This window comes from Theropithecus gelada, chromosome 11 (assembly GCF_003255815.1).
Source record: "Theropithecus gelada isolate Dixy chromosome 11, Tgel_1.0, whole genome shotgun sequence".
In the NCBI taxonomy this organism is placed as follows: domain Eukaryota; kingdom Metazoa; phylum Chordata; class Mammalia; order Primates; family Cercopithecidae; genus Theropithecus; species Theropithecus gelada.
This window is the reverse complement of record NC_037679.1, coordinates 110313550-110339156: the sequence shown is the minus strand read 5'-3', so window position 1 is coordinate 110339156 and position 25607 is coordinate 110313550. Positions and strand designations below refer to the sequence as shown.

Here is a 25607-nt window from a genome sequence, read left to right as displayed (position 1 = left end):
GGACGATCCTAATTTAGCCGCTAAGTAATTAAGCAAACAAATCAGATTTGGCTACACTGAGCTACCGTGAACGTTTAAATACTCATGTCTCCTCTCCTGTGCTCTTGGATCATCAAAATGAAAAATGTTCATGTGCAAAAAACAAATCTTATGAAATTCTAGCGTGGAGATGTGAAATTCAAAGCAACCTTCTTATTTTTTCATCGGAGGGATAGGGCTCAAAATATCACGAAGTTCAAATCACTAATATAAGTTGTGTTCAAGGAGGGTAGTCATGTCTGTTACAGACTTTATCATAACTGATGAGAAAGTACGCTTACATCACAGCATTGAGAAGGAGAAAACTGTAAGACATATTGGCGATTTCTGTTCCTCATACTCTGTGAAAAAAATTCAGGTTGGAATCTGCTTGCTTCTGGTGGAGCTGTGTGAGAGGTTCACATTCTTTGAAGTCGTCTGCAACATGATCCCCTTTTGCACTATCAAGCTTGGCTATCACAATTGCCAGGCAGCCATCTTAAACTTGTGTTTTATTGGAACTTCAATACTTACCCCTGTGTTTGTTGGATGGCTCACTGATGTCTATTTAGGAAGAAACAAACTGGTGTATATTTGCTTGTTTCTACATTTTCTAGGTGAGTGTCCTCTGCTGACTGGAATGTTTTGTGACTTAATTGAGTAGATTTTTGTTAGAATTTTTAGTTTATATTATTTTCACTCTGCTCTTAGCACAAAATGTGATAAATGAAGTAAGAATGTGGTTTCAATGTATTTCATTCTCTGTACTATTTGAAGAATGCTAGTAAGTCTGTGTGTGTGTGTGTGTGTGTGTGTGTGTTAGAGAATGCTTTGATGCCTACATCATTGCACTTATATTTTACAGTAATTACTCCTTTACATATATATCCTACTCCTTAGAATGCCCTCCCTTCCCAAAACCTTTTTACCTCAAGTCCAAATTCATGACAAATTCCCTCAGAAATGTGAAATTTATTTGCTTCACAACCAAGATGAAATGTGCTAAAAAAAGGTTTTTGAAGTTCATGTAAAATAATTGAGAAATGTTTTTATCCAAAGGTGGTCTTTTAATTAGTCATATACTAATTAAGATTGCATATGATGGTATGATTTCTATATTATTAATTATGATTATATGCTTTAAAAATGAGTAAATTAGACACCACAGTGTGCGTCTTTACATATATATTAATATGTATCTGCAAAGGTTTGGGACCGATTGCGAGAAATGCTGGGAAAATATCAAGTTAGTTTAATAAGGAATAGAGAGCAATTTGAAGAACAGACTAGAATTTTAGACTGAAAAGTTCAAGTTATTCTTCTTAAACAACAAGAAGTCTCTGAAAATATCATGAAAACAACATTTGAGAAATGCTATTCTGCAATACAGGATGGTCAACCACAGTAAGAGATTAAATAGACAGAGATCAGAAAATCTCAGGATGATGGTTTAAGCAATAAAGTGCCAATTCAGGAGAGAACAAGTGAAAAGCTATAAAAACTTGGCAACTAAATAAAGGTACAAATGTGAGGGGGGTCAAAAATTAGCTCCAAGTTTCTGATCTGAGCAACTTGGGAATATAGCATGCTGTTCACCAATAATGAGAGGTGCAGCCGAAATGAGTGTTGGTAGGAGGACAGATGAGAAAGAGATGGATAGATATCAGGTACTCAACATATCACACAATCTCAGGCAGGTGGTAAATTACCATTCAGAGAATCCATTGGAGTGTAAGTCAAACCTGGAAAGTCCGCAGCTGAAGTTCTGTGGAATAAAAACTAAGGCACTGCATGACAAATAATCACTCAACATTCAACAAATATTTCTTATTGACTACTCTGTACCAGACATTATTCCAGGTCTGGAAATGCAATAGAGAAGAAAGTCATGTGTTCCTGCTAAAGTTGACTTTTTGGTGCAGGGAGAGAGAAAATAAATGAGGAAATAGATGTGATGTCATGTGGCAATGAGTTAGGATGAAAAATAAAGCTGGGTATGGGGACAGGATGGAATGAGTAGTGATGAGGCTGCCACTTGGTACCAAGAAAAAGTTTTCTGATAAGAAGACATTTAAGCAAATCCAAGACTAATTTACTCTGCTTACCTTGGTAACAGGCCACACCAGTAGCATTTGCTGACTTCTTGTTTAACATGGTAATTTCTATCAGTCTAGATTCTGAGGTTAGTCATCAGACAGGATGGAAATCCCAAGTTTGGAATTTGGCAAACAAAAGACTTAAGTCAACTCTACATCCATTCATTTTTTTACTAAAAGTTATTTCTTTGTTGCCCTCTGCTTACAGCTGCCATCAAATTCCAACCAGTCACTAAATATTAGAGGTTATATAAAAATAGTCTCTCCTGTCTGAACGGCTACAACCCTGGCTGAAAAAAATGCAGCTTTCTTCTTTCTGACCATTCCAATGGCCTACTTACTCGGCTGCCAGTTGTCAATCAGTCTCCAGTTCATACTCCATTCTACCAACAACACTGACTTCCTGAACAAATAAATCTCTCTATTGGCTCTATTATCTAAAAAATCAAATCCAAATTTATTAATTTAGCATACAAGAACCTTACCAAGTTCACCTCTCTAGATTTCTCATTCAACATGCAACCCCAACCTTGCTAATTTCTCCTGGCCTCCTTCCCTAGTTTTCTAATCTTATACATGCTCTTCTCTCTTCCTGAAATTGTCACCTTCCCTTATCTTTCCATCCCTTATCCATGATTGGAAAATTCCTGCTATTGTTTCAAGAACCAAATAGCATTGTTGCTAGCTTCTCTGTGTTCAACCACACCCATATAATACTTATATGATTGCATCCATCACTTTATAACATAATAGTCCACCTGCATGGCTGACTTCTCTGATGGGCTCAGCAGTTCCTGGAGAGAAGAGCCAGTGGACCCCCACCACCTAGCAGGGGGTATGACACATCATGGTGCTTCTACAGCTACTAAATGCGGGCATACTGATGATGAGATACACAATTGCACACATCACAGAGGAGACTTTTCTTCATATATGTCATAGATTTGTCTTTTTGCTGCCCCATTTTACAACAGATAGAGATAAAGTTTTGATTTAATACAATCAGCCTATTATGACATTTTCTCAAAAGACAGAAGGAAAGTGCCTTTCTAAATTACACAAATATACCATTCAAACTAAAAGTGCCTTGTTCCTAAGTAAATAGTTGCTGCATGAAATAGTTGCCCTGTTCATCGTCTTTGGACATCCCTTTGTCTAGCCAGACCTCACATCACACCTACAGAAGAGAAGACTGAGTGAGTGGTAGAAAGAGAGAAGTTAGTTTCATATCCGGCTAACCTTAAAAGGGAACATTTCAAACTCAATAATTTAAAGGGCTCACCTCACGGTAAATGAATCTGTTGCCAAATAGCTCTTCAGTGCATATATCTTTACATTGTGAAAGCCTCTGTAGGAGAGATGGAAGCATTAGACCAAATTTTTATCTATATAGAATTTATAATCTAATTGAGAAAACAAACCACATGAAATAACTCTATAAAAATTTATACCAAATAACACTAATGCCAAATTGATAAAATGAAGAGCAAAACGAAGATGGAGGAGTCATTTTTCACTAATCAAATCATCAAAAAAATTAATGATGCTAACTACCATGAATGAAGGTCTTCTCATACAATGATGGTAGGAGATTAACTTGTTGCATTGTTAAAGAACATTTGCCAGTGGTATTAAGAAGCAATAAAAATAGGAATGCCTTTGACTGAGAACTTAGGCTAATAAAGATGTGCACAAAAATTATGTGTCAGGGTATTTTATGGTATTCATTTAAAATAACTGAAAAGGTCTTTTAAAATACATTATGATTAGAATATCACATCATCACTAGAAATCATGTTGGAAAAGTATAAAGGTATTTTAAAAATTGTTCATATTATTTGGTTACATTAAAAAATCAACAGTGTAATCTCAATTTATTTAAGTAAAATATATTTATATATATTTAAGTAAAATATTTTTAAGTAAAATATAAATATTTATAAAATATTTTATTTTATAAAAGTAAAGATGATCTCTGAGTCATGAGATTATGGGCCTTTTGTATTATTCTGAGTGCTTTCCTCTATTTTTCAAATTTTCTGAAATAAGAACGTATTACTTTTGTAATCTGATGGGGGGGAAATGCTATTTCCAAAAAAAAAAAGTATTTGACTACTTGATGGTAGGAGGTCCAAGAAGAGGGAGATTACAACTGGGTTACTTTATAACATTGGGCAAGCCACTTAACCTCACTGAACCTGTTTCTTTAAAAAAATAAATAACAAAATCTATCCACTCACATCACAAAGTTTTTTCAAGATGAAACATATAGTTCATGAGCATGCTTTGTAAAATATAAAGAGCTTAGCAAAAGCATGGAATTGTATCGTAATTTTTATTATACAAGGAAAGACATCAAATGTGGTCCCTGCAAGGTGGAAGAGAGAAGGATACTCAACCTTATTTTGTCACTTTATGTCCCCTCTCCTTCCAGCTCACACTCCTCTGTCCCCAGCCTTCTCACCCCTGTATGTGGCAAAGAAGGCTCCATCCAGCTGTGTGAGAAATAAGATAAATAAGAAAGACATTACAAGGAGAAAGAGAAGTAGGAAAGAAAAAAAAAGACTGTGTTCTCTTTAACGATAATAATGTTCTTCTTAAAAGCTTTTATGTAATAGGCTTCCAAGATGTCTGAGATCATGGTGTTTTCTGTCACTCGATTGATTAGGAACAAATAACCTTTGTTAACAGTGGTTTTCTCTGGGGGTGGGAATACTAACAGCTTCATTTTGTATACAATGCTTTTCTGAGTTATTTTAATTTTGGCAAAATAAACACGATTTGCTTATACATTCTGGGAGAAAATACAGTTCAAGCTTGAGGAAGAAAAATAACCTAAAACTCTGGATTAGTTAAGACACATATTGAAGGAAATTCTTACAATTAGAAAACATCAGGCTATCCCTGAAATTGCAGTGACTAGCATAAACGTTTGGATAAGACAATCACAAAATGATGCCACTGTCAGAGGAAAAACCCTGTTTATTATGTGATCTGGTGATCCAATGGTTCTATGTTACATTTATTCTTTTTTTTCTCCACTTACAGGCACTGCTTTTTTATCTGTGGTGGCTTTTCCCTTGGAAGATTTCTATCTGGGCACTTACCATGCAGTTAACAACATACCAAAAACAGAGCAGCACAGGCTGTTTTACGTAGCACTGTTGACCATTTGCCTTGGCATCGGAGGCATAAGAGCCATCGTCTGTCCACTGGGTGCTTTTGGCCTTCAGGAGTATGGATCACAAAAAACAATGTCTTTTTTTAACTGGTAAGTAGCACTGGCTAGGAGACAAAAGAGGCTTATGACCGTCTTCACTGTTTACTTTCTGATTCCATTTGGGTAGTAGTTGTTCAGTCTTTGTGATGAATTGGGCTAAGTGACGATGGAATGAATCTGTGATGATGATTCAGTCAGTAATCACAGGAGCTTCTAAGTCTCATGCAGACCAGTACAGCTTACCAGCACCTTCCCAACACATGCGGATACATTTATCCTCCAGGTAAAAAGATTTGAAGTGCCTTGTCCTGCAGAATAGAAGGTGGCTTTGGAACCAAAGAGACCTGGGTGGAAGTCTGGACTCTGCTTAACACAAGCTGACTGACCTTGACCTAGTCATGTATTCTCTACTTCAGTTTATTCATTTCTGAAGGGGGATAATACCTCTTCTCCAGTTTTATTAGAGGTAACACCATGTGTATTGCTGGCAAAGAACTTGGCACATAGTAAGTGATCAAAAAAAGGTAGCTGTTAGCATGTCTGTATTGTAGTAGACTAATTTGGGAGAAATTATAAATTTCTAGGCCAATGCAGAGAGAAGATGCAAAGATGAAAGAAGTATTTAACAATTTGTTAAAACATCACCCAGCATCTCTGTTTCTCACCCAGTTCGCTCCCAACACCTAAAAGAGTTTATATTCCATGAAAATCAAACAGTCTTCCTGTGAATCTTTGCCTCTCCCAGTGAGTTCTTATGGAGTTCGTCAGTTTTTGTGTTTTTTAAGGAAACAATTTATATTACCAAATACAAATTCAAGATAAAAAATTAATATATGGATCTTAAGGGACGGTAGTTAAGCATTTAGTATAAAACTTCTTTGTTATTGTTGTTATCTATCAGTGGATGTCAAACAGATGTGAGCTACATTGTCCATTTTTAGAGTAAATAGTGTCTATATGTATATGTATAGGCATATGTAGCTCTCCGAGGCCGTTCCTCTTTTCTCTTTCTTTTTCTTTCTCTTGCTCCCCTTTTTTCTTTCTCTAATGATATTAATATTATAAAGCACTCAGCCCTATTTTGGATTAAGTCCTAATGTCAGAGAACAATGCAGTCTTACCAAAGGTAGAAGGGACTCTTTACTTCCTTGCAGCAAATTCTGCCTCCTTGACCTGCCCAAAGGAGAAAGAAAAATCCTTCTTTTTTATTCTATTCGGAGGTTTTAATCCTTAATTAGCAACATCATTTTGATTAAATAAGACTCTGGAGGATTAAGACTGGAGAGCAATCAGTTGTTCTGAAAGATAGCTCTGGAGAATTTATTGTACTGTGGTCTTAGTCATTCAGAGTTGTGTTTAATCAAAGTGACATTTCTCAGTGTTGATTACAAAGGAGACATTATATGAATGAAATATTTCCTTTGGGAAACAGAGGGGACTCCCACTGGGTCAGTGCTTTAGGGCTTCAGGAAGGGGGATGGGGAATGGGGAGAAAATGAATTTCTGCAGCTGTAAGGAACCAGGCCAAATTGAGGATGAGCACATTTAGATTTTTAAAAATTATTTTCCAATTTCACTAAATAGCTCAGTATTTTAAAAATTTAAAGTTAAAGCATCCAGAAATGTGTATAAAGAATCAGGGTGTTATTCTTTAATGTGATAAAAGAACTGGATGATAAGCTCCTTGAAGGCTGAATCTGGTTGTTTTACCTTTTTTTATTTTTCCAGTTTAAATACTAAACTACAGGCCAACTTTTATGAATGTTCACTTACCTTACTGTAGTTTATAGCAACGAATGCTGATTCCATTCCTGTACACAGTGCAGGGGCTGGTGACAAGATGGACAGAGACCCCACTGGGCAACCAGACAGCTGGCAGAATCCTGGCTCTATCACTTAGGAGTTTTGTGGTCTTTGGCAAGTTCCTTAATTCCTCAGAGCCCCAGGCTCCTCATCCACCAAGTGGGAATATCTTGGAAAGCTATTGTATCACTTATACATAAAGTATCCTAGCATATTCTAGGTATTCAAATTATGATCACTATTGTTATGATTATTGCTAAATCATGGATAAGCCATCAGCTGAAACCATTGTCTAAATGCTAGGAAAGAGGGGACCCATTTAGGAGGTCATCTTGGAAAGGCGTAGTTTATTAATGCATAATCTATGTCTTCCAGTCAATGCCTCTAGAAATTAGCCTGGTAAATATAATGAATTTCAGCCGTGCCTTTAGAAAACAACATACCCCTTGAATCTGTAACTACTTGAAGGCTGCATTCAGTTCTATTTGCAGCACAGATGTCAGATGTTCATAGTTACAGGACCTTTAATGAGATGTGTCATTGCTTCTGTACCACCTAAAGCTTCCCAGTGAGCATGTTAAGTAGCATAGACTGGAAGTCTCAGGCACTGAAAACACCACTTCCGAGTAAAGCTGCCAAATATAGGTGAGAAAACCACTCCCAGCCAACATTACCATCTGGTACTGGATCTTCCTCAACTAATGCACCTCACTGCAAAAATAAAGCTAAACTCCCTGAAATCAAGAGACATAATAATCTGCCAACATCCTTGTGCCATTATCCAGATCAGAACCTGGCTTTCCACATATTCCAAAAGCTGAGATGGCCAATTAAGAATAGCCAGACTGGAGATCACCTAGGTAAATACACTTGTGCAGATTCTTTTCTGGAAGCAAAAAGAAGGAGAATAATGAAGTCTGTTCCTGGCCACAATTTTAAATTCTACCACAATTAACCTCAAATCTTGCTTCTGCATTTCTCTACTTTCTTCACCTGATAATTTGCATCCTATCTGCATATCACAGTCTGTTGCTAAGGGGTTACTAGGGTGAATTATATACATGATTAAAAGCCCAAGTAGAATATTGGTAAAGTTCTTGAAAAAAGTCTGGAGACTGACTTATTTCACCCCAGAAATGTTGACTATCTGGTACTCAAATTGACTCTACGTGGTATCCGTCTCAAACTGAAATATTCTGATTTTAACACTTCCTCAAATTAAATATATTTTATCTTAGAGAAGCACTAGAGGTAAAAATATATGATCCCACAGCATTTTTCCAGAATCTATTTTAATATTCACAAGAACACTGAGAACAATGATTGTTAATCCTAGGTGCACATTAAAGCCACCTGAGGATTCTTTTTTAAAAAGTACAAATGCCTGGGTCCTGCCACCAAAGATTCTGACTACATTGGTTAGAGGCAGGACCCAGGGACCAGGATTTTTTTTAAGCTGCCCAAGTAGAGTTGAGAACCACTGTTCTAACGCAGTGTTGCTGATTTTAATTATCACTTGAGAACCTTGTTGAAAATGTTTCCCAGGTCCCACCTCGAACCTCCTGGATCAGAATTTCCTGGGAGGACAGGTGGGAAATGCATATTTTAAACAAGTACTGTCTTACTCGATTCAGGTTGCAATAACAAATCAGCATAGATTGGCTGGCTTATAAACAATAGAAATTTATTTTTCACAGCTCTGGAGGCCAGAATTCTGAGATCAGGGTTCTGGTGAGTGTTGCCTTCCTGGCTGGAAGACTGCTGGCTTCTTACTGTGTCTTCACATAGTGGAAGCGGCAAAGGAGCTCTAGGAGGTCTCTTTTACAAGGGAACTAATCCCATTCAGAAGGTCGCCACCTCTCTGATCAAAAGCCCCACCTCCCAAATACACCGCTCCCTAATACCACTGTTACAGGAGGTATATAACACCTAATACCAAGTTACGATTTCAACATATGAAATTTGAGGGGACACAAATATTCCTACCATATCAAGTACTTCAGGTGATTCAGAAGATCAAAGTTTGAGAACAATTCCAGAGCCATAAGGAAAGTCTAGTGATGCCTTTGAAAAGAAATGAAACTAACCATTGATTGAACCCACTACTGTGTTTCAGACTGCTTTGGAACTTTTTGACAATTTTATAGCAATTATCATCACATTTAGAAATCTACCTGATTAAGAAATTCAACATAATTCTGAAAAGAGAGAGGAAAAAATATAAATCTACCTATATTCTTCAATCGTAAAATCATAATTTATAAGGTACATTTCAGCGAACAAAATCAAAGCAGTTCATGAAATAATCTTATTAATACTCAAAATGTCCTTTGAGTTGCATGCTGAGGAGTAGTAGCTTGTAAATAGCTTTGAAAAAATCACAGACCTTCCCAAATTCTATTTGCACTGGTTCTAGCCAAGTTTAACAAATGCTACCCTCTCACCCTAATAACAACAAGCACTTCCTTCTTTTCCTTTGTGATCTGAGCTCACTGCAACCTCCATCTCCCAGGTTCAAGCAATTCTCCTGCCTCAGCTTCCCAAGTAGCTGGGATTACAGGCGCATACCACCACGCCCGGCTAGTTTTTTGTATTTTAGTAGAGATGGGGTTTCACCATGTTGCCCAGGCTGTTCTCGAATCCCTGAGCTCAGGCAATCCGCCCGCCTTGGCCTCCACAGTGCCGGGATTACAGGCGTGAGCCACTGCGCCGGGCGCATGTTCTCTTTTAAGCTTGAAAGATACATGAGTCAGGACAATTGTTAAAATTAGGGTGTTGGCCAGGCACACACCTGAATCCCTAGGCTCTGGGAGGCCTAGGAAGGAGGATCACTCAAGGCCAGGGGTTTGAGACAAGCCTGAGTAACCCCATCTCTACCAAAAAAAATTTTTTTTAAATTAGCCAGGCATGGCGGGGTGAGCCTGTAGTTGCATGTGCTTGAGAGACTGAGACTCAGAAAGTGAGGAGCTTAAGCTCAGGAGGCTGAGATTACAGTGAGCTATGAACACCCTGCACCAGTCCAGCCTGGGTGACAGAGTGAGACCCTATCTCAAAAAAAATAAAAATAAAAAGACGGGGGGTGGGTGGGGGTTGTTGGCAAAAGAATGAGGGAATGGGAAAGGAGGGAAAGGGAATGAAACAGGTTAAAGAGTAAGAGAGGTAGGAAGAGCTTGGGAGAGAGAGTAAAGCAGTCCCCCAAATTTTTAAATTAAAAACTCAACTTCTTCAATCCTAATGTCTAGTTACCCAAATCAATATTTTATTGTCTTTAATAGCTCTGCTGGAAAAAAAATATGTATTCACAGATAAAAAGGAACTCTAAAGTTTCTGTTTTTCCTCTTCTGTCTCCAAATATTTGGCTACCAGAGTATTCTTTGAAGTACCTCAGTGGCCAATGGCTATGCTAAAAGAAGCAATGATTGACAACAGCCATCCACCATGAAATCGGTGCCCAAGTATTTTATTTCACTGACTCCTCTAAACAGTTCAGTTTTATCCCATTGAAGAGTCACAAATCCCCTGGAAAATTATCTGAATATTGATCAATGTAGAATAAAATACTTTCTCCGGAATATTTAAATGGTCCACTAATGCTATGAAGACCTGAAACTTACAGAAAATTTGCCTCCCTTCTTTGATACTGCCTCAGGTTAGGAAAGACCATTTTGAATAATTTCTCTTCAAATCACCAAAAGTAAACACGAAGCACATCAAAACTGGCCAGTCTAAGAAATGACAAAATATTTGAGTAATTTAAATGTATTACTAAATTAATTAAGTGAATGTTTAAAATAATCTCATAAGGATTGCTGAGTTTTGCAGCCACGATTTTTCTCATTTGTATTCAATACCATACAATCATGAAGACAAAAAAATTACCACTTATATATACTCCCAATTATTTGCAGTTCCCAGTCTGTATTTAAAAGTAGACTAAAGAAACATATTTTTACTGCTGCTTTCAATTTTCCTTAATCACTAGTATTTGTTTTGCTTTAGTGCTTTGCTCTCTGACTTTTTGTGTGAGAGGTGCTTTATAAATTCAATTTGCTAGTGAGCTATGAGATGAAAGGAGTCTTAATGGTAAGTTTGAAGACTGTGGGTTTTCATTTCTTTTTTTTTTTTTGTAGATGATACATATACAATTTCACCCTTAATTATCTGTAGCTTGTCCTGTCCATGGATCAACAAAGATATATATAAAACATGCCTGTACTAGGTAATTCTTTCAGAAAATTACACAATCAAATATGTTGGGTGACATTTGTTAAAATACGTTTAGTACTTCATGTAAAATCTCTTCCTACACATAAATATTCAGCACTATAATTTTTTGGTTTCTAACTACTTTTCACAAGATTTAAGTCTTGGAATAATTGTAATTTTCCTTGACCCTCTTTAGAGCAATGCAGTTTACATCACCATGTGGTACACTGAAGAGTCACACAGTGTTCTCTTAGATTTTCTCAACAATGCTTAACATTTTAAAAAGAGTTTCCTAAAGACTGAAAGCACTTTGGCTCCAGATTCTCTGTGTTGCTACAGCCACAAGTCAAGTGTACGGCTTGCAGCAGCATGAAAGGATAACCTGTGGCTGAGCCTAGGGACTCCATCCAGTTGTCCTAGAAAATTATAACTTTTTGTACCTCACCTACCTTGTGATAAATACATTTCCATTAGTGGATCACAGTAAATCAGTTTGCTCAATGTGGTCATGTTTGATGTTCTATTACTTTTCTAGGCCAATTATTGAGAGGTTTTAGTTTTTTTTTTTTATATTGTGTTTGTTTGATTAATTGATTTTTATGAGATGCTGTATTATTAATCTGTTATTTAATCTCCATTTATTTTCAACCTAGTACTGTGCTAGGTCTCATGGAGATAAAGAAATGAAGAATAAAATCTTACCATCAGGGAGCTTCACAATCTATGTATGAAAAGCAAAACTGACAAAAATGAAATAATTGAATAATGAGTATTTGCTTTAGAAGTTCAGAAAAGAAGCTGGGTGTAGTGGCTCATGTTTCTAGTCCAGCACTTTGGGAGGCCAAAGAAAGTGGATTGCTTGAGCTCAGGAGTTCAAGACCAGCCTGGGCAAAATGGCAAAACCCCATCTCTACAAGAAATACAAAAAAATTAGCTAGGCATGGTGGTGTGCACCTGTGGTCCCAGATACTTGGGAGGCTGAGGCAATAGGATCACTTGAGCCCAAGAGATCAAGGCTGCAGTGAGTCAAGGTCATGCTACTGCACTCCAGCTTGGTCAACAGAGTGAGAGAATGTCTCAAAAAAATTTTACAGAAGAGAAGAAGCAGAATATTCAAGAAAGTATTTAATGAAGGAAAAGAGACTGAATATAGGACTTTAAAAGTGAGACAGGGCAAGCCAAGAAATAGGACAAGTTAAGGAGACAAACATGGGTAGGTCTGTTTCTCAGACAGTGAGGAGACTAGCTCAACTTGACACATGTTCTTTCCAAACACATATCACATATCTATCCACTTCTATCTCTTTCCTTTGCTACCACCATGGCCCAGTTTGCTCTTAGCTCTCATCCAGACTTACAATAGCTGCGATTTTCTCCCTACCTTGCACCATCTGCAATTCATGGAACTGACACAATAATCTTTCCACTGAAAACAAGATCTATATGAGCCCCCTGCTCAATTCCCTTCAAATGGCTTCCCAATGCACTGAAAATAAAATCCAGACTTCTTGCCATGAACTTCAAGGCCCTAAATGACCTGGACCACATTTCCTGCTTTATCTTTTCTTCTAATATTTTATTCCTTAATCACTGTATTAGTCCATTTTCATGCTGCTGATAAAGACATACCCAAGACTGGGAAATTTACAAAAGAAAGAGGTTTAATTTGACTTGCAGTTCCATGTGGCTGGAGAAGCCTCATAATAATGGTGGAAGGCAAGAAGGAGCAAGTCATGTCTTACATAGTTGGCAGCAAGCAAAGAGAGAGCTTGTGCAGAGAAACACCCATTTTTAAAACCACCAGATCTTGTAAGACCTATTCACTATCATGAGAACAGCATGAGAAAGACCTGCCCCCATGATTCTATCATCTCCCACCTGGTCCCTCCCACAACATGTGGCAAATATGGGAGCTACAAGATGAAATTTGGGTGGGGACACAAAGCCAAACCATACCATTCTGCCCCCAGCCCCTCCCAAATCTCACATCTTCATATTTCAAAACCAATCATGCCTTTCCAACAGTCCCCCAAAGTATCAACTCATTTCAGCATTAACTCAAAAGTCCACAGTCCAAAGTCTCATCTGAGACAGAGCAAGTCTCTTCCACCTATGAGCCTGTAAAATCAAAAGCAAGTTAGTTACTTCCTAGATACAATGGGGGTACAGGTATTGGGTAAATATAGCCATTCCAAATGGGAGAAATTAGCCAAAACAAAGGGGCTACAGGCCCAATGGAAGTCCAAAATCCAGCAAGGCAGTCAAATCTCAAACCTCCAAAATGATCTCCTTTGACTCCATGTCTCATATTTAGGTCATGCTAATGCAAGAGGTGGGTTCCCATGGTCTTCAGCAGCTCTGCCCCTGTGGCTTTGCAGGGTGCAGCTTCCCTTCTAGCTGCCTTCATGGACTGGCATTGAATGTCTGTGACTTTTCCAGGCACACGGTGCAAGCTGTCAATGGATCTATTATTCTGGGATCTGGAGGACGGTGGTTCTCTTCTCACAGCTCCACTAGGCATTGCCCCAGTAGGAACTCTGTGTGGGGGCTCTGACCCCACATTTCTGTTCCACACTGCCCCAGCAGAGGTTGTCCACAACGGCCCTGCCCCTGCAGCAAACTTCTGCATCCAGGTGTTTCCATACATCTTCTGAAATCTAGGTAGAGGTTCCCAAACCTCAGTTCTTGACCTCTGTGCATCCACAGGCTCAACACCACATGGAAGCTGCCAAGGCTTCGGGTTTCCAACCTCTGAAACAGAAGCCCAAGCTGTATCTTGGCCCCTTTTAGTTATGGCTGGAGCAGCTGGGACACAGGGCACCAAGTCCCTAAACTACACACAGCACAGGACCCTGGACCTGGCCCACAAAACCATTTTTGCCTCTAAGGACTCTGGGCCTGTGATGGGAGAGGCTGCCATGAAGACCTCTGACATGCCCTGGAGACATTTTCCCCATTGTCTTGGGGATTAACATTTGGTTCCCTGTTACTTATGCAAATTTCTGCAGCAGGCTTGAATTTCTCCTCGGAAAATGGGATTTTCTTTTCTATTGCATTGTCAAGCTGCAAATTTTCCAAACTTTTATGCTCTGCTTCCCTTATAAAACTGAATGCCTTTAACAGCACCCAAGTCACCGCTTGAAAGCTTTGCTGCTTATAAGTTTTTTCTGCCAGATGCCCTAAATCTTCTCTCTCAGGTTCAAAGTTCCACAAATCTCTAGGGCAGGGGCAAAATGCTGCCAGTCTCTGTTAAAACATAACAGGAGTCACCTTTGCTCCAGTTCCAAAGTTTCTCATCTCCATCTGAGACCACCTCAACCTGGATTTCAGTGTCCGTGTCATTGTCAGCATTTTGGTCAAAGCCATTCAACAAGTCTCCAGGGCGTTCCAGACTTTCCTACATTTTCCTGTCTTCTGAGCCCTCCAAACTGTTCCAACCTCTGCCTGTTACCGAGTTCCAAAGTCACTTCCACATTTGCAGGTATCTTTTCAGCAGTGCCCCACTCTACTGGTACCAATTTACTGTATTAGTCTGCTTTCACACTGCTGATAAAGACATACCTGAGAATCAGCAACTTACAAAAGAAAGAGGTTTAACTGGACTTACAGTTACACATGGCTGGAGAGGCCTCACAATCATGGGGGAAGGCAAGGAGGAGCAAATCACATCTTACATAGATGACAGCAGGCAAAGAGGGAGCTGTGCAGAGAAACTCCCATTTTTAAAACCATCATATCTTGTTAGACCCATTTGCTATCATGAGAGCATCACAGGAAAGACCGGCCCCCATGATTCAATCATTTCCAGTTGGGTCCCTCCCACAACATGTGGGAATTATGGGAGCTGCAAGCTGAGATTTGGATGGGGACACAGAGCCAAACCATATCATTCACTATGCTCCAACTTCACTGCTTTTTTTGTTCCTGAAATCAGGGTTGGAGAAAAACGAACATTTGATATGATGACATTTGCTTAGCACCATGTAGTTATAATCCATGTTCTTCATTTAATGTTCTTCATTAAAATTCTTACCAAAAAACCTTATTTAGAGGGTGTGATTCCAATTTTTAAAATTCCAGAAAGTAGAAGATCACAGACCATGTGATTTTCAGATTTTGTGACTCTAACTCATGTCTTTGGACTACCATTCTGAAGAGGAAGGACAACATTTATAGTTAATGATTGATATATAAAATGTGATGAGAGGAATGAAAGGTAATTTCAATTGTTAAAGGCTAGATTCACAAGAAAATGAAAGTGTCATGAAATTGATAACCGCAAAGATGCAGAAAGAAGTATTAACAGGATATTTAGCCCGATTAGCCCTGTACCAGGATGATGACTTCTGCTCATGGCTCTACAAGCAACACAGCTGTGTGAATGTGGATGAGTCATTTCAGTGTTCCAAGTTCAGATTTCTTCTCTGAAAGAGAGGGAGAAAAGTTTCTGACCTCAGTTTAGGCAATGGTTTCTGAGAAACAATTCTAAAAGGACGATCCATGGAAAAAAATTAGAATAGGACTTCATCACAATTAAGAATTTCTGCTTTTCAAAAGATACTTTTTATAGAATAAAAAGACAAGCCACAGGTTGGGAGAAAATACTTACAAATCACATAATTGAGAAAGGACTTGTAGCCAGAATACATAAGGACAGAAACTTCACCAAAGAAGATATGCAGATGATCAATAAGCACATGAAAAGATGCTCAATATCATTAGCCATTAGGGAAATGCAAAATAAAACCACCATCATATATCAGTACACATGTACTATACCAAGTTTTGGCAGGGATATGAAGAGATGAGAACTCTCATACACATGTGGTGATAATGTAAAATATTACAACTACTTAAAAACTATTTGAAATTTTCTTAAAATATTAAATATACATCTATCATATATCACCCAGCCATTACACTCCTAGGTTTTACCCAAGAGAAATTAATGTCTATGTCTGTTCAAAGGCTTGTACATGAATGTTCTTAACAGCATTATTTGCAATAGCAATAAGCTGAAAAATGTCTATTAACAGTAAATGCATAAACAAACACTGGTACATTTACATAATGGAATAGTACTTGGCAATAAAGAGGAATGGATACAGATAAATACATTAACATGGATGAATCTCAAAATAATTATGCCAAGTGAAAGAAGCCAGATTTGAAAATACAGATAATTTAATATTTAAAAAAGAATCTATGAATTGCAAACTAATTTATAGTGGCAGAAAAAAGATCGGTGGTTGCCTAGAGACGAGGAAGGGGAAATGAGAAGGGGCAGGGTTCGGAAGGGTGACAAGGGACATGACGGAGCTTTAGAGGCAATGGATATGTTTGCTATGTTGAATGTGGTAATTATTTTGTGTGTGCATATATATTCAAACCTTATAAAATTGCACACTTCAAATATATGCAGTTTATTGCATCTCAATTATATCTCAATAAAGCTCTTTAAAAAAAAAAGCAGGAGAAAAGAAAGTAACAGTAACCAAGACACTGGTATTGACATAAGGACAGATCAGTGGAACAGAACTGAGAGTCAGAAAATACACCTACATTTGTACGGTCAATTGATTTTCAACAAAAGTGTCAAAAAATCATTGAGGAAAAGATCATGTTCTCAATAACTTATACTGTAAAAACTGAATATCCATATAGGAAATAATTACCCCATGACACCCTACTGAAAAATTAATTCAAATTAGATTAACTTTATATGAGATCAAAACCCATAACAGTGATTTTTTTGAAAAAACACAGGGGAAAATACTTGTGACTAAGGCTTAGAAACTATTCTTTACATAGGATACAAAAAGTATGAACCAATAAAGATAAAAAACGATAGAATGAAATTTACTAAACTTTTAAACTTTTGCTTATCAAAAGACATCATTGAGAAAAGGAAAAGGAAAATCCCATATTATAAGAAAGCATTTGTAGAGCATGTATCTGATAGATGACATGCATCCAAAATATATGAAGACCTTTGACAAATCAATGATAGGAAAAGAAACTATCCAATTAAAAAAAAAAATAGAGGATCTCCAATATTAGCCAATACAAGAAGAGCCCTATTTCTCCCAGGTACTTCCTCTTACATCAAAAAAAAACCCAAACCTAACACAACAAATGGACATAGGGAGATCTCAAAAGGTAGAAAGAAGACAATCTCTTCCTAGGGGCCTTGGAACTTGAGGAAGGACTACAATGAGTTTCCTGGGTTTTCTTTTTGTTATCAGTGGGGCTATAGAGAAACCTAGAACCTGGAACCAGGTACAGATGGGTGAGAGCAAAGGTGTGGCAAGGAATGGGCAGCTCCAAAAAAGTCCTGCTCCCCTTACTCAAAGTTCTAGGAAAAAGGTAGACTAATATAGGTGAAAATATTTTTGACAACATCTGTCCTTCTCTAGCCAAACACTATTAAAAACACTGCCTCCCCTGCATACTGCTGGTCCAATAGTGTCAGCAGACATGAGCGAGAATCTAATATTTTACATAAACACTCGGAGAATCAGACCGGAACACTGATTCCCAAGTTGGGTGGTGTTGCTGAGGCCAAGTGAGGAGCCTGTCTTTCATCTCCTGCCCAGCAGAAACTGGAAGTGCTCTAATTTACCCTCCTGGGCAGTGTCAGCTGGGTACAGCAGAGAGCTGAGCCTCCACTCCCAACCAGAAAGTATGCAGCAAGGCTAGTCTCCAATTAATTAGCAGTAATATTCCATGTCTTCAATTATTCTTCCCTCCCCCTCCCCCCAGCTTACTTTGTCATAGTCTCCTGTGTGATGGAGGAAATAATCTTAGTTAAAATTCAACTCTCCACATATTCCATTATTGTACTCACACAACAAGAAGTCTGGAGAAAAATGCAAAATTATACTATATCCACATTAAGTTCATGACCACCAAACTTGTTCCTTATCACTGCCTAGCAAGTATATGATGTCCAATTTCTCTCCTCCTTTAAAGTACTATTTCTAAACATTTTCTTTCTTCTCAAAACTTCAATATTCCCTTTCCATAGCCAGTTTTACCTGTTGTCTTTACTTCTTTTACGTAGAAGAAATAGAGGGAAATAAGGGAAAGAAGGAGGGAGGAAGGCGGGAAGGGAGGGAGGAAGGCAGGGAGGGAGGGAGGGAGGAAAGAAAGGAAGGGAGGAAAGAAAGAAGGAAGGGAGGAAGGAAGAAAGGAAGGAAGAAAGGAAGGAAGGAACGGAAGGAAGGGAGGGAGGGAAGGAGGGAGGGAAAGAATGAAGGAAAGGAAAAAGGAAATGAGAGGGGAGGCGAGGCGGGGCGGGGCGGGGAGGGCGGGGCGAGGTGAGGAATCATTTAGAAGATTTGCAGCCTGGGCAACACGGTGAGATCTCATCTCTACTAAAAATAAATTAGCAGGTATGGTAGTGCGTGCTTGTGCTCCCAGGTACTAGACAGAAGTTGAGGCAGTAGGACTGCTTCAGCCTGGGAGGTCAAAGCTGCAGTGAGCCATGACTGCATCACTGCGTTCCAGCCTGGGTGACAGAGTAAGACCTTGTGGGAAAAAAAAGAAGTGGGGGGGGTGGGGGGAGAGAGGGAGGAGGGGGGAGAGGGAGGCGGGAGAGAGAGAGAGAGAGAGAGAGAGAGAGAGAGAGAGATCGATCGTGGGAAGGGAAAACACAAAGAAGATGTGGTGGACATGCCTCAGGATGACCCCCAGTGGACCACATTCTTGTTTGGACCCATCCCCCTGAGTGTGGGCAGAACCTGTAACCTGATTCTAAACAGTAGAATATCGGAAAGATTTTGGAATATCACTCCCCTAATTATGTTATATGGCAAAGGTGAAAGAATTTTGCAGCGATAATTGAGGTTTCTCATCAGCTGATTTCAGTTATCAGAGCCCAGATTATACGGAGTGGGTCTCATCTAATCACATAAACCCTTTAAATTTTAATGATAGTGTAAGTGTACTAAGACTTATCTGATGGTGCTTGCACAACTGAAACACTTAAAAAAGCTAATATGTATATGTTATGTATGTAAATGAGTAAATTTTATTGTATTTAATTTTACCTCAATCTTTAAAGTAAAAGTTAAGATCCCTTCTTTGCAATGGGATTCTAATGGCAAGATTTAGACCCAGTGAACAGTTGAGAGGTAGAGAAGATGTTCCCAGAACTTGCAAACCAGACTACTAGGGTAGGTACCTCTCTGTGATACTAATCATTGGGAAGAAAAATGGAAAGTTTTATTCAAATGTCACTCATTTCTTCAGTTACATGCCTATTCTAAGTGTAACCCAGATATTCCTGAGTATTCTGTTTTCCTATACTTTGAAAACTGGAATATACAGGAAGAATTAACTTTTTAATCTTTCCAGTTTCATTAGGGGTATTTGAATGATTAAGTGTTGTCTATAGCTTCTTTAGTACCACAATGCTACAGAGACCATATGGCCTGCAAAGCCTAAAATATTTACTGTCTATCCAGCCCTTTATAGAAAAACTTTGCCAACCTCTGATTTAGACGAAAGAGAGCACATTCTTTCTATGTCGATTCTAAACAAGGATAAAACAAAGATAATGAAACTGGTTAAGTCAGGGCTGATGTTTACACACTTGTTAAGAAATCTGATAAACAATATTTGCAAAATTGGGTTCAGTTAACATGTCATCGTTTCGTAGTTTACATTTGAATAGAAGCATTAAAATTAGCAATAGTTGTCTAAAGCGATTCAATGGTATTTTTATTTTTGTCTGTCTGTATACCCCAGGTTTTATTGGCTCATGAACCTAAATGCAACCATTGTGTTTCTGGGAATATCTTACATCCAGCACTCACAGGCCTGGGCCCTTGTTTTACTTATTCCTTTTATGTCTACACTTATGGCTCTGATAACGCTTCATATGATATACTACAACCTAATTTATCAGTCAGAAAAACGTAAGTAAATTATACTTTACATTAATTTCTGGGTTTATATTGTTTTCTTGACAGATCTTCTTTCTCTTTGATTCTTTATAACTTCTCTTTCAACTCGGAATTTGAAAATTGTGTCTGTCATTACCCTTGATAAAGCAATGGTCTCCAAGAATATTTTTAAGTAAATATTAAGACTGCTTCTTTGCAATGGGATTCTAATGGCAAGATTTAGATCCAATGAAAAGTTTAGAGGTAGAGATTCCTCTTCTCCCCATCTTCCTTTCTTTCCATGGTTAAAAAAGTTTTAATAATGGAATATCTTAGGCATAAACAAAAGTAGTTAAAGATTATACCTGAACCTCACTTGGGTAGCTCTGAGCTTCAGCAATTATCAACTCATCTTCACTCATTTTTTCTTCTTCTTACCCAGGTAATTTTCAAGCAAAAACTAAGTATTATAGCATTTCTTATTCGTGTATTTTGTTATATTTATTTATATGTAATATATTATGTAGGTGTATACATAAAAGTTAAATTCCGTTTGAAAAACATAACCACAATGTCATTATCAATCTCTGTCTCTGTCACACACACCCACATATGTGTTTGTGGAGGAAGAAGATTTCTTAACACCATCAAATATCTGGTCACTGTTAAAATCTCCCTGATTGTTTCCTTTTTGAAATTTTTTTTTTTTTTTTTATAATTTGTTCAAATCAAATCCAAAAAAGGTTTAAACATTCCAAATGCCAGATATGTCCCATAAACTATACATTTTATATATATATATATTCCCCATGCATCTGTATCTCTATTTATTATTATTATTTATATATATATTTTTTTGAGACGGAGTCTTGCTCTGTTGCCCAGGGTGGAGTGCAGTGGCTCGATCTCGGCTCACTGCAAGCTCCACCTCCCGGGTTCACACCATTCTCTTGCCTCAGCCTCCTGAGTAGCTGGGACTACAGGTGCCCACCACACGCCCGACTAATTTCTTGTATTTTTAGTAGACATGGGGTTTCACTGTGTTAGCCATGATGGTCTCAATCTCCTGACCTCCTGATCCCCTGACCTCGTGATCCACCTGCCTCGGCCTCCAAAGTACTGGGATTACAGGCATGAGCCACCACGCCTGGCCCCTAATTTATCAGTTTTAAAAAGAAATCGTAACATTTCTTAGAGTATTTCCCGTAGTCTGGATTTTGTGAATTGCATCCGCATAGAGCTTTCCCTCTGTATTTCCTGTAAATTTTTTTTTTATTATTATTATACTTTAAATTCTAGGGTACATGTGCACAATGTGCAGGTTTGTTACATATGTATACATGTGCCATGTTGGTGTGCTGCACCCATTAACTCATCATTTACATTAGGTATATCTCCTAATACTATCCCTCCCCCCTCCCCCCACCCCACGACAGGCCCTGGTGTGTCGTGTTCCCCTTCCTGTGTCCAAGTGTTCTCATTGATCAATGCCCATCTATGAGTGAGAACATGCGGTGTTTGGTTTTTTGTCCTTGCGATAGTTTGCTGAGAATGATAGTTTCCAGCTGCATCCATGTCCCTACAAAGGACATGAACTCATCCTTTTTTTTTTTTTTTTGAGACGGAGTCTCGCTCTGTTGCCCAGGCTGGAGTGCAGTGGCCGGATCTCAGCTCACTGCAAGCTCCGCCTCCCGGGTTTACGCCATTCTCCTGCCTCAGCCTCCCAAGTAGCTGGGACTACAGGCGCCCGCCACCTCGCCCGGCTAGTTTTTTTGTATTTTTAGTAGAGACGGGGTTTCACCATGTTAGCCAGGATGGTCTCGATCTCCTGACCTTGTGATCCGCCCGTCTCGGCCTCCCAAAGTGCTGGGATTACAGGCTTGAGCCACCGCGCCCGGCCGCCGAACTCATCCTTTTTTATGGCTGCATAGTATTTCATGGTGTATATGTGCCACATTTTCTTAATCCAGTCTATCACTGATGGACATTTGGGTTGGTTCCAAGTCTTTGTTTTTGGGAATAGTGCCGCAATAAACATATGTGTGCATGTGTCTTTATAGCAGCATGATTTATAATCCTTTGGGTATATACCCAGTAATGGGATGGCTGGGTCAAATGGTATTTCTAGTTCTAGATCCTGAAGGAATCACCACACTGTCTTCCACAATGCTAGAACTAGTTTACAGTCCCACCAACAGTGTAAAAGTGTTCCTACTTCTTCACATCCTCTCCAGCACCTGTTGTTTCTTGACTTTTTAATGATTGCCATTCTAACTGGTGTCAGATGCTATCTCATTATGGTTTTGATTTGCGTTTCTCTGATGGCCAGTGATGATGAGCATTTTTTCATGTGTGTGTTGGCTGCACAAATATCTTCTTTTGAGAAGTGTCTGCTCATATCCTTCACTCACTTTTTGAGGGGGTGTTTTTTCTTGTAACTTTGTTTGAGTTCTTTGTAGATTCTGGATATTAGCCCTTTGTCAGATAAGCAGATTGCAAAAATTTTTTCCCATTCTGTAGGTTGCCTGTTCACTCGGATGGTAGTTTCTTTTGCTGTGCAGAAGCTCTTTAGTTTAATTAGATCCCATTTGTCAATTCTGGCTTTTGTTGCCATTGCTTTTGGTGTTTCAGTCATGAAGTCCTTGCCCATGCCTATGTCCTGAATGGTATTGCCTAGGTTTTCTTCTAGGGTTGTTTATGGTTTTAGGTCTAACATTTATGTCTTTAATCCATCTTGAATTAATTTTTGTATAAGGTGTAAGTAAGGGATCAAGTTTCAGGTTTCTGCATATGGCTAGCCAATTTTCCCAGCACCATTTATTTTTTATTTTTTTATTTTTTTTTTATTTTTTTTTTTTTGAGACGGAGTCTCGCTCTGTAGCCCGGGCTGGAGTGCAGTGGCCGGATCTCAGCTCACTGCAAGCTCCGCCTCCCAGGTTTACGCCATTCTCCTGCCTCAGCCTCCCGAGTAGCTGGGACTACAGGCACCCGCCACCTCGCCCGGCTAGTTTTTTTTTGTATTTTTTAGTAGAGACGGGGTTTCACGGTGTTCGCCAGGATGGTCTCGATCTCCTGACCTCGTGATCCGCCCGTCTCGGCCTCCCAAAGTGCTGGGATTACAGGCTTGAGCCACCGCACCCGGCCCCCAGCACCATTTATTAAATAAGGAATCCTTTCCCCATTTCTTGTTTTTGTCATATTTGTCAAATGTCACATGGTTGTAGACGTGTGTTATTATTTCTGAGGGTTCTGTTCTGTTCCATTGGTCTATATCTCTGTTTTGGTATGAGTACCATGCTGTTTTGATTACTATAGCCTTGCAGTATAGTTTGAACTCAGGTAGCGTGATGCCTCCAGCTTTGTTCTTTTAGCTTAGAATTGTCTTGGCAATGCAGGCTCTCTTTTGGTTCCATATTAACTTTAAAGTGTTTTTTTCCAGTTCTGTGAAGAAAGTCATTGGTAGCTTGATGGGAGTGGCATTGAATCTATAAATTACCTTGGGCAGTATGGCCATTTGCACGATACTGATTCTTCCTATCCATGAGCATGGTATGTTCTTCCATTTGTTTGTGTCCTCTTTTATTTCACTGAGCAGTGGTTTGTAGTTCTCCTTGAAGAGGTCCTTCATATCCCTTGTAAGTTGGATTCCTAAGTATTTTATTCTCTTTGAAGCAATTGTGAATGGGAGTTCACTCATGATTTGGCTCTCTGTCTGTCTGTTACTGGTGTATAAGAATGCTTGTGATTTTTGCACATTAATTTTGTATCCTGAGACTTTGCTGAAGTTGCTTATCAGCTTAAGGAGATTTTGGGCTGAGACGATGGGGTTTTCTAAATATACAATCATGTCAACTGCAAACAGGGACAATTTGACTTCTTCTTTTCCTAACTGAATACACTTTATTTCTTTCTCTTGCCTGATTGCCCTAGCCAGAACTTCCAACACTATGTTGAATAGGAGTGGTGAGAGAGGGCATCCCTGTCTTGTGCCAGATTTCAAAGGGAATTTTTCCAGTTTTTGCCCATTCAGTATGATATTGGCTGTGGGTTTGTCATAAATAGCTCTTATTATTTTGAGATACATTCCATCAATACCGAATTTATTGAGCGTTTTTAGCATGAAGGGCTGTTGAATTTTGTCAAAGGCCTTTTCTGCATCTATTGAGATAATCATGTGGTTTTTGTCTTTGGTTCTGTTTATATGCTGGATTACGTTTATTGATTTGTGTATGTTGAACCAGTCTTGCATCCCAGGGATGAAGCCCACTTGATCATGGTCGATAAGCTTTTAGATGTGCTGCTGGATCCGGTTTGCCAGTATTTTATTGAGGATTTTTGCACCGATGTTCATCAGGGATATTGGTCTAAAGTTCTCTTTTTTGTGTGTGTCTCTGCCAGGCTTTGGTATCAGGATGTTGGCCTCATAAAATGAGTTAGGGAGGATTCCCTCTTTTTCTATTGATTGGAATAGTTTCAGAAGGAATGGTACCAGCTCCTCCTTGTACCTCTGGTAGAATTCGGCTGTGAATCCATCTGGTCCTCGAATTTTTTTGGTTGGTAGGCTATTAATTATTGCCTCAATTTCAGAGCCTGCTATTGGTCTATTCAGGGATTCAACTCCTTCCTGGTTTAGTCTTGGGAGAGTTTGTGTGTCCAGGAATTTATCCATTTCTCCTAGGTTTTCTAGTTTATTTGTGTAGAGGTGTTTATAGTATTCTCTGATGGTAGTTTGTATTTCTGTGTGATCGGTGGTGATATCCCCTTTATCATTTTTTATTGCATCTATTTGATTCTTCTCTCTTTTCTTCTTTATTAGTCTTGCTAGCGGTCTATCAATTTTGTTGATCTTTTCAAAAAACCAGCTCCTGGACTCACTGATTTTTTGAAGGGTTTTTTTGTGTCTCTGTCTCCTTCAGTTCTGCTCTGATCTCTGTCATTTCTTGCCTTCTGCTAGCTTTTGAATGTGTTTGCTCTTGCTTCTCTAGTTCTTTTAATTGTGATGTTAGCATGTCAATTTTAGATCTTTCCTGCTTTCTCTTGTGTGCATTTAGTGTTATAAATTTGCCTCTACACACTGCTTTAAATGTGTCCCAGAAATTCTGGTATGTTGTGTATTTGTTCTTATTGGTTTCAAAGAACATCTTTATTTATGCCTTCATTTCGTTATGTACCCAGTCATCATTCAGGAGCAGGTTGTTCATTTTCCATGTAGTTGAGCGGTTTTTAGTGAGTTTCTTAATCCTGAGTTCTAGTTTGATTGCACTGTGGTCTGAGAGACAGTTTGTTATAATTTCTGTTCTTTTACATTTGCCGAAGAGTGCTTTACTTCCAACTATGTGGTCAATTTTGGAATAAGTGCGATGTGGTGCTGAGAAG

At 38.7% G+C, this 25607-nt stretch overlaps 1 protein-coding gene across 1 annotated transcript in view; it reads left to right on the top strand.

Annotated features, from left to right (window-relative positions):
- The first annotated feature begins 274 nt into the window (after positions 1–274).
- SLC15A5 (solute carrier family 15 member 5) overlaps positions 275–25607 on the top strand; it is a 92454-nt gene continuing 67121 nt past the window's right edge. The window contains exons 1-3 of the mRNA XM_025403405.1: positions 275–635; positions 5163–5385; positions 20095–20264. Of these exons, the coding sequence (XP_025259190.1) occupies positions 275–635; positions 5163–5385; positions 20095–20264 (754 nt within the window). The remainder of the gene's footprint in view (positions 636–5162; positions 5386–20094; positions 20265–25607) is intronic.